Source organism: Benincasa hispida, chromosome 7 (assembly GCF_009727055.1).
Source record: "Benincasa hispida cultivar B227 chromosome 7, ASM972705v1, whole genome shotgun sequence".
Lineage (NCBI taxonomy): Eukaryota > Viridiplantae > Streptophyta > Magnoliopsida > Cucurbitales > Cucurbitaceae > Benincasa > Benincasa hispida.
In genome coordinates this window covers 47,778,484-47,788,807 of record NC_052355.1, presented here as the reverse complement: position 1 = coordinate 47,788,807, position 10,324 = coordinate 47,778,484, and the positions used below count along the sequence as shown (strand labels likewise).

The window sequence follows — 10,324 nt, the reverse complement described above, 5'->3', positions numbered from 1 at the left end:
TTCAAATTTAATTAGAGGTTAGAAGCTCCTTATAAACATCAAGGATGATATTGTAATTTTTAAAAGATTAAAGATATGTTTGATATATGATTTAGCCTAGATTTTCATTAGGGGTGTCCAAAAAACCCGATGACCTGAAAAAATCTATCAACCCAACCCAACCCGTACGGTTTGGGTTGAGTTATGGGTTCAAATAAATGAAAATTTTATGGGTTGGATTGGTTCATGGGTTTACCTAATATAACCCAAACCAATCCGAACTAACCCGAATTTATTACTAACTTTAATATATATATATATATATATTATTACTTATAACACAATTATGAAAGAAAATTTTCACTATATAAATTGAAATTGAATTGTTAATCTTAATTCAATATATGAAATAATTAAATTAGATTTTTACATATTTATGATTTACTCATTTTAAACAAAATTTTAAGTAAATTATTCGATTAATCCGAACTAACCTAACCCAAATATTTCATAGCTGGATTCATTTTCTATTAAGGATCAAAATTTAATTCAAATAATTGGGTTGGATCTAAAAAAATATTTTAATCCAATCTAATTTATGAACACCCTAATTTTTATGTAATAAAACAATTAATAATTAAATGAGACAAATGTAAAGTTGTAGATGTGAATAAAAAGCAAATGGTATTGTTGGGATTGATTTAATACCTTACACAATACGCGGCTTCGCCTGCTTTTCTCGGCTTCCCCGTCCACTCCACCTGCTAATTTCCCTCTCATTATCCACATTGTTATTAATATCTTTAAATTCATTTATTACCATTTTATTCATTCCCAATCCCAATTCTCATCTTCAAATCCCCCATTTAACAATCGATGCAACAACAAGAACCCAACGAATTTAGCCCTGAAGGCCGATTTGAAGATAATGGAATCGATGATGATTTTTCTTTTGTTTATCTAAATCCAGATGGCTCTCCTATCAGTGCTGAAGATGCCTTCCTCAACGGCCAGATTCGTCCCGTATTCCCTATCTTTGATCAACGGATTTTAACGGACGGTGGTTTCGAGGTCAAAGAAACCACGTCGGTTCGACCTCATTTGAAGAAGCTATTCATGGAAGATTTCGTTTGTTCTCGTACTGAGACTCAAACTAGGGCTTCGACGTCGGCGCCGGGGTTAGGGAAGAAGAGCTATTCGACGGGGTTTTCGAAGCTGTGGCGGTTCGGGGATAAGATTTGGCGTAGCAGTAGCGAGGGGAAGGAGGAGGCGTTTTTGTTTTTGAGAAGTGCTTCGTCGAGAAGCGGCGGCGGCGGCGGAGACAAGGCGGAGAAGAAGAAGACGACGACGAAAGGGGAAACGGCGTCGTATTATCATGAACGGCATTACGCGAGGAACAGAGCGGAAAGTGAGGTGAATAAACGGAAATCGTATCTGCCGTACAGAAGCAATCTTATGGGCTTTTTCACCGCTCCTAATGGTTTGAACAGAAATTTTTAGCCCCTTCTAAAAAAAATCTTACACTAATAATTTTTATTTATTTATTCCTTCATTATATTTTGTTTGTTTATATATTTCTAGGTTTTTTTTCCTTACTGATGGAGATTTTAAAAATCTCAAACTTGTATTAGCAACACCAAGTAATTTTAACTTTTTTTTAAATAATTAGAATGGTAATATTATTGAAGGTCGATGCCTAAATCTCGTGGATTTCGTACGTTGTAAATTATCTTTACACAATCAAAATAAAATGTTATTTTAATTGACGTCAAGTTTGTATTAACCCAAATTCAATAAACTAAAATTCTAGGTTATTTAAGGTAGCTTAAATATATATGTGATATGTGGTGATATACAAGTGGATGTTTAAGTAATAAAACATATATGTGGTGATATACAAGTGGATGTTTAAGTAATAAAACATATATATGGTTGATATACAAGTGAATGTTTAAGTCATACCATGGTATATAGTATATGGATAAGGTTGGGTAACTTCTATTGGTGACACTACGGATACGATCCATTTTGTAATTGTTACAATTATTGTAAAGTGTTACAAATAATATGATCTTGATTCTTATGTGACATGCGAGTGGAATATCCTATACAAAGAGTTTGTATAAGACTGGACCACAAAATGATTAATCTTTCTATATAACACTATTACTTGAGGAGACTTATATTTCACTAGGATGACCATAGGTAACTTGATCTTAATCCAGAGTGAGTTGTGAACATAGCTATACAAGATGAATTCACTTCTTTCTGGTCATAGGTAAAGTAGGAATTCACTTCTTTCTGGTCATAGGTAAAGTAGATGAATTGCTTCCTCAAGGGTTGATTCCTTGTCTTGAACAATGAGACGTCCCAACCTCTCACTAGTTGAGATGGTCTAGATTATAGTTGGACTATAACTCATAGTTCATTAGAGGGATCAGTGGTACTTAACAAGTTAGATGTAACTACAGGGATAAAATGGTAATTTGATCCAGTTGTAGTTACGAGCAATTTGTGAAGTGTCAATTTACTGTTGATTGGTTATATCCATGGACACAAATATACATCTACAATGCGAAGAGTGCAGTTGTCGATCTTTTGTAGAGTGACTGCCAGTTAATGAATGTTGATTAATCTAATTAAAGAATTTAATTGATTAATCTCATATCATTGGAGTTTCTAATCTGTAGGTACATTAGATCTCCTTGGAGTTTCTAATCAGTTGTTTTTGGAATAATTTGAATTGTTCAAACTATTTAAGGAAATTAAAGGTATTATTTATATTAATAGTATTAATATAGAGTATAATGTTTGTTGATAGTTTATGGTATATAATTGATTATGAATATGATTTATTATTAAGACTATATAATATGTGAGAGATAAATATTTGAATAAAATTTAAATATCATTTATATGAATATGATTTGTTTAAATACTATATGTCAAAATTAATATAAATGAGATTCATATTAAAACTATAGGTTATAAGAAAGAGATGCATTTTAATGTAATTAAGATGCATAGCATATGGATTATTAATTAATGGTTAATTAATCAACCATATGTTATTTTATTAATATTATATCATGAAGTTTGTTTTTAATATAATGTTTTTAATCAGGTGAGTTGTTTTTACACGTATGTGAGGGAGTTATTGTAACTCTCTTCCCCTTCTCTCTAATTATCTGGGTAAGGAGAGATAGAAGAAATACATGATTGTATACAAAGAACTCCTCAAGAGGAAGAAAACTCTATCAACTCCAAAAAATTATTTTGTCTTTCCTTTCTACCAAAATCTCTAAAGATGTGCCACAACTTCATCACTTGTCGGAAAAAAGCAAGGTTTCCTTGTGGTGGTGTTCTTGTTTACAGAAGATTTTTCGGGCAGTGTTTGTGACTTTTGGGAGAGGAAAACATGAATAAGGATTTTCTATAAGGGTAAGTGAAAACCTCTTTCCCTTCTTCTTTGTAATTTTTTAATTGCTTGCTTATATGTTTATCCTTCAATACTTTTTTCTCTAATTTTGAGTTCTGTTCAAAATGAAATCACTGACACAAGGTGATCATCCGTTTCCGCTGAGGATTCATTTCCTAGAATTGGTATCAAAGTCAAGTCTCTGTATTTCATTTTGGAAACGAAAATTAGAGAAATGCTGGGTGCTTACTGCATTGGGAATGTTGGTTTACAAATTGGATAGTTCCAAACTTTGGCATTTAGAATTTACTACTTTAAAAAAATTTTAAGTTGTAAGGGCCCGTTGTTTTGGGCATTTAAATTCATTCAATCGAGTCTGTAAGTCCGTGTTGTTCGTAGTGAAATGTTTGTCATCGTCAGGCTAGGTTCTACGCTGGAACTGGTGAAAAATCAAACAGGGTAGTAGTAATTTGGACTAGAGCGCTGCCGCCCTTGAAAAAATTCACGTGGAGCGCGCAAGCACAACAACATTGCATGCAATTATGCCCAGTGTCGCTGCACCTTGCCACAACGCCGGGCTGCACTCCAGAGAAAAAGCCAGAGCGCAGCGACACTCTTTAACAACTTCGTTGCATTCCGAAGATGCATGCGCGTGTCCAGACGTGTTCATGGTCATGGGTTCAATACCTGGAGCAATTTTGTAGTAGTTTTTTTTTACATGTTTTTCAAATATGCTATGTATTTTTTGTTTTTAAATTAATTAAATTAATATAAATGTTATATTAATTTAATTAGTTTTTTATGAGTTCCAAAATTTGGTCCAATTTTGCTATTTATTTAATTTTACATGATGTACAATTAATCTTATATGTTACATAATGTATGCATATAACTTTTTTTAAATTCCACCTTAGGATAAACATTATCATGCATCATATTTAATATAAATGTTAGATTATATAGTTGCATGGTATTATAAGTAATCCCACCTTATAAGCATGCCCATTATATCAGTCAAGTGATAATTGACCACCTTTCGGTGGCTTTTATTCTAATTTACTGAAGCATCATTGCAAAAATTAGATGTCACATAGGGTATATTAAAATTTTGCCAAATTTGATTGGTTTTAATGGGTTATGCACATAACTAATACAAATAATTTATATGGTTTCAACAAAAACTTCAAAATGACTAGCGCTACAATTAATATTTTAAGTGCCAGTAAACTAATTGGTGACAATTAAACTAGTTGGAAAAAAATAAACAACAATGTACTCATCATCGATGACTTATGAATTGTCCTGCTTGAGGAGTGCCCTCAAGTTCCCACTCAAAATGCACCTCAAAATGTTTGTGATGCTTATGAGAGATGGGTAGAGGAAAATGAAAAGGCCTGAGCGTACATACTTGCCAACTTGACTGAAGTTTTGGCAAAGAAGTATGAATCCATGATCACTGCATTCGAGATTATGGATTCACTGCACGAGATGTTTGGAAAACCGTCCTCACAGTTCAAGCACGAAACTCTTAAGTTCATTTTCAATGCTTGTATGCAAGAGGGAGACATATGTGCGAAAACACATTCTCAATATGATGTTCCACTTTAATGTGACTAAAATGAATGGGATCGTCATTGATGAGGCCATTCAAGTTTGTTTTATTTTGGAATCTCTACTAGAGAGTTTCCTTCAGTTTCGTAGTAACATTGTTATGAACAAGCTAGACACCCTGACCACCCTCCTCAACGAGCTACAGTCTTATCAATCGTTGATGAAAGTCAAAGGAATTGAATGGAGAGGTAAATATTGTCATTTCCTCTAGAAACTTCCATAGAGGTTCAATCTTTGAAACTAAGTTTGTGTCTTCTTCATCTGGAACTAAAATTTGGAAGAATAAGAAGATAGGTCAGGGAAATAAAGCTAACCTTATTATGGCCCAAAATGGTAAGAAGGTTCGAGGTTGCCAAGGAAAAATGTTTCCACTGCAACCAGAAGGGACACTGGAAAAAAAACTGTCCAAAGTATTTGGCGAAGAAAAAGAATGCCAAATAAGGTAAATATGATTTACTAGTTTTGGAAACTTGTTTAGTGGAGAATGATGATTTTCATTAGATAATTGATTCAGGGGCCACTAATCATGTTTGGTCTTCTTTTTAGGGAATTAGTTCCTGGCATAAACTCGGGATTGACGAGATGACAATGCGGGTTGGAACAGGGCATGTCGTCTCAACAGTTGCAGTGGGAGGCATAAAACTACTCTTTCAAAAATCCTTTCTTCTTTTAAACAATGTTTATGTGGTTTCGAGTTTGAAATGGAACCTAATTTCTGTAAAAACTTTATTTGAGTAACATTGCATCATTTCATTCAGTATAGATAAAGCATTTATTTATAAGAATGGTGTTCATATCTATTCTATAAATTTAGAGAGTAGTTTATATGTGTTAAGGTCGTTAGTATCTAAAACGTTGTTGAATAATGAAATGTTCAGAACTGCAATAACTCAACATACAACAGAAAAGATTTCTCTTAAAGAAATGCCCATATTTGGCATCTAAGATTAGGTCACATAAACTCAATAGAATTGAGAGGTTGATTAATAATATACTTCTAAACGAGTTAGAAGAAAACTCTTTATCGGTATGTGAGTCATACCTTGAAGGCAAAATGACAAAAAGACCTTTTACTGGAAAATGTCATAGAGCTAAAGAACTCAAACTTGTATATTCAAATCTTTGTGGTCCTGTGAATTTAAGGCAAAAAGAGGGTTTGAATATTTCATCTCCTTCATAGATGATTATTTAAGAAATGGGTATGTTTACCTAATGCAACATAAGTCTGAAGCTCTTGAAAAGTTCAAAGAATATAAGGCTGAAGTTGAGAATTCATTAGGTAAAACTATTAAAACACTTTGATCAGATTGAGGTGGAGAGTATACAGATTTAAGATTCCAGGATATATGATAGAACATGGAATCATATCCCACCTCTCGACATTTGGTACACCTCAGTAAAATGGTATATCAGAAAATAGAAATAGAACCTTATGGGACATGGTTCAGTCTATGATGGGTAGTGCTCAATTACCTGATTTGTCTTTTGGTTATGCAGTAATGACTACAACTTACATTTTGAACAATATTCCATCCAAGAATGTTTCTGAAACACCTTTGGAATTATAGAGAGGTCATAGAGGTAGTTTACGACACTTCAGAATTTGGAATTGCCTAGCACATGTGTTTGAGGCAAATCCTAAAAAATTGGAAGCTAGTTCAAAATTGTGCCTATTTGTAGATTATCCCAAGGAAATGAAGGGTGTCTACTTCTATGATCCTAAATAGAATAAAATATTTGTATTGAAAAATGCTAAATTTTTAGAAGAGGACCATACAAAGGAGCACATGCCCCGCAGTAAGATTGTGTTGTATGAACTTTCCAATGAAACTACTGAAACTTTAACAAAAGTTATTGAAGAGACTAGTACATCAACAAGAGTTGTTGATGTTGGTTCATCTAGTCAAGCACATCCACCTCAACGTACTGGGAGGGTTTCGAATCCACCTGCTCATTATATGGATTTTAAAAAAACCTTGACCGTTAAATCAGATGACGAAGTTGAGGGTCCATTGTCTTATAAACAGGAAATGGATGATACGGATAACAATGAATAGGTCAAGGCTATGGATCTCAAAATGGAGTCTATGTACTTCAATTCAGTCTGGGATCTTGTAAGTCAACCTGATGAGGTCAAACCTATAAGTTGCAAGTAGATCTACAAGAAAAAAAAGATGTGTAGATGGTAAAATACAGACCTTTGAGGCTAGACTGATAGTAAAGGGTTATATCTAAGTTGAGAAAGTGGACTATGAGGAAATTTTTTCACATGTTGCCCTTAAGTCATTATGGATTATTCCGTCCATTGCTATATATTATGACTATGAGATATGACAAATGGACGTCAAAACTGCCTTTCTAAATGTATCTTGAGGAAACCATCTATAAGCAGTAACCAAAGAGGTTCGTTAAACCAAGTCCAGAGCAAATGGATTGCAAGCTTAATCAGTCCATTTATGGATTGAAATAGCGTTTTGATCTTGGAATATAAGATTTGATACTACGATCAAATCTTATGGCTTTGGCCATAATGTTGATAAACTTAGTGTTTACAAGAAAATCATCGATAGTGCAGTAGCTTTCTTAATGTTGTATGTGGACGATATCCTACTCATTGGGAATGATGTAGGTCTATTGACAGATGTTAAACAATGGTTAGCCGTCAAATTCCAAATGAAAAATTTGAGAGAGGCGTAGTTTTTTCTAGGGATCCAGATCATTAAGGATTGTAAGAACAAAATGCTAGCCTTGTTTCAGGCATCTTATATTGACAAAATGTTCGTTAAATATTCAATGCACAATTTCAAGAGGGTTTATTAGCTTTTAGACATGGAATTGTATTGTCCATGGAATGGTGTCCTAAGACTCCTCAAGAGGTTGAGGAAATGAGACGGATTTCTTATGCATCGACTGTTGGCAGCCTTATGTATGCAATGTTATGTTAGAGTGTAATAACATGCAGCAGAAGTATCAAGGATCCATAAGCATTCAAATTCACTAATTTTGGCAGAAACTAAAGTATGCTCATCTAAATAAGAGAGTTTTAGATCATACCTTTGTAGAACTCTTCAAGATCTTGATCAAACAACAATAGTTTTCACCAAAGATCACTGTGAACCACCTCAAGATCTTCCCTACTATCCCCTTGGAGCTTTAGACGTAGTTGTGGGACTCAAGAACAACTTGAAGCAATGGAATTATAGAGAAAAACTCACAGTAGCACACTTCCAAAGAACTCTTTCTTCCAGTTGAAATTTTCTCTAAAATTTCTATAGAACGCATGCCCTCAAATCACTCAATTCTTCTTTATTTATTGCACATGAACATGCAAAGAAGGAATGTGCATGGCTTGCAGCTCATGCTTGGAGTTAAATGAAGATGAGGAAGTGGGCTTTGTGTGAGCATGAAGAAGATGATAATGGAAAATATCTTATTTCCATTTGTGCATGTAAACATATTTTCCAATTTTATTTAAAATCAAAACCAATTTCAAAAAATCAATTTCGATTTCAAAACAAAAAAATTAATTTCATAAATTAATTCAGAAAATATTAATTAATTTAATATCAAATATTAAATTAATTTTTTCACAAAACCATCTTCATATATTTAAATCATATTTAAATATATATTCTCCTAATCCGTTAAATTTTAATTTGAACGTTTCAAATTAATCTCTCAAACTACTCTAAAGCTTAACCATTTACGAGGTAGTAGGGGGACCTCGCGGACCTATAGATCATGGGCTCCAACAATTCGAGATTAATCGGCTAAATTCATTAGTTCGATCTAACCCCCATTCGTTAACTAATGGGACACTCCACTATAGCCCATAGTTGCATTCCCGTCATTGTAGATATATTATGTCCACCTTATAACCATAATCAGTAAGTCGATCCTTCACGGGTTGTTTATAATCACAACTAAGTCAAAATAACCGTTTTACCCCTGTGAATACATCTTGTTCCTTAAGTTCCTACTGACCCTCTAATGAACAATTCTGATTCATAATCTCTATGAATCAAATCCTTTCTCTATCATGAGAAGGTGGGCCCCCGATTTTTCAAGACCTGGAATCAGTACTTAAAAGAACAACCTATTTGCTAACCCTAAATCGGGTAGGAGTGAATTCCATCTTGCAAGACTATGTCCCCAACTATTCATCCGGTTTTATCCCCACAATGGGAAGCTTATTGAGCAATGTTGTTGGACTACTCTCACCATTTGTAGATCAAAGGATAATCCCGAACAAATAGGAGTTCATAGCTAGCTCAGGATTAAGATCAAGTTAACCTAGGTTATTTGATAAATGAAATAGTCAGTTTTAACATTAAACGGTCGTTATAAAGAAAAGTGACTATTTTCGTGGTCCAGTCTATATGCAAACTCATTGCATAGGATGCACCCACTCACATGTCTCAACATGAATGATTTATAGATCACATTGTTTGTAGCACTTTACAACTTTTTGTAACAACTACAGAGTAGGCCACATCCAATAGCATTACCAGGATGAGATACTCAATTTCATCCATATACTTATTAGACCATTTAGGCTATATACTGTCAACTTGATCCTATTTATGTTACTACATAAAGTTACAGTATTTAGACTATAGTCATGGATATGTTTATTCGATTTTCATAATAAGATGCAAAAACAACAAGTCAATATTATTGATAAATAGAATGTTTAACACGAACTGCAGATTCTAGGACATTCCTAACAATCTCCCACTTGGACTAAAACTCTAGTGAGAACAAATATATACAATATAATGTTGAGAAACATAATGGAAAAAATACAATAAATTAGGGCATCTCTAATACCATAGACATTCTCCCACTTTCCTTAGATTACAGTACTTGGAGTCCTAGTCCAACTAGGTGGCCCTTGTATACTTTAGCCGAGAGGGCCTTTGTGAATGGATCAGCAAGGTTGTCTTCAGAGACAATCTTTGTAATGATCACATCTCCTCTGTATACTATCTCCCGAATGAGATGGTACTTTCTTTCAATTTGTTTTCCACGTTTGTGACTCCTGGGTTGCTTTGAGTTGGCAACAACACCACTATTGTCACAATACAGTGTGATAGGCAGGTGCATATCTACAACCTCCAAATCAGCCAAGAATTTGCGTAGCCATACTGCTTCTTTAGCAGCGTTGCATGTAGCCACATATTCTGCTTCTATTTTGGAGTCAACGATACAACTTTGCTTAATGCTTCTCCAAACTATAGCTCCTCCGTTAAGAGTGAAAATTGATCCTGAGGTAGATTTCCTAGAATCTACGTCAGTTTGAAAATCATAATCAAT

The 10,324-nt window shown here is 33.9% G+C and overlaps 1 protein-coding gene across 1 annotated transcript; it reads left to right on the top strand.

Annotated features, from left to right (window-relative positions):
* Positions 1-855: 855 nt before the first annotated feature.
* LOC120081118 lies at positions 856-1,479 on the top strand. Its single transcript, XM_039035792.1, has one exon. It carries the CDS (start codon positions 856-858, stop codon positions 1,477-1,479), a length of 624 nt encoding a protein of 207 aa, XP_038891720.1.
* The last annotated feature ends 8,845 nt before the right edge of the window (positions 1,480-10,324 follow it).

Bases quoted from the DNA above. Each gene is read 5' to 3' on its own strand.
- LOC120081118 (XM_039035792.1), top strand. From the start codon at position 856: ATGCAACAACAAGAACCCAACGAATTTAGCCCTGAAGGCCGATTTGAA.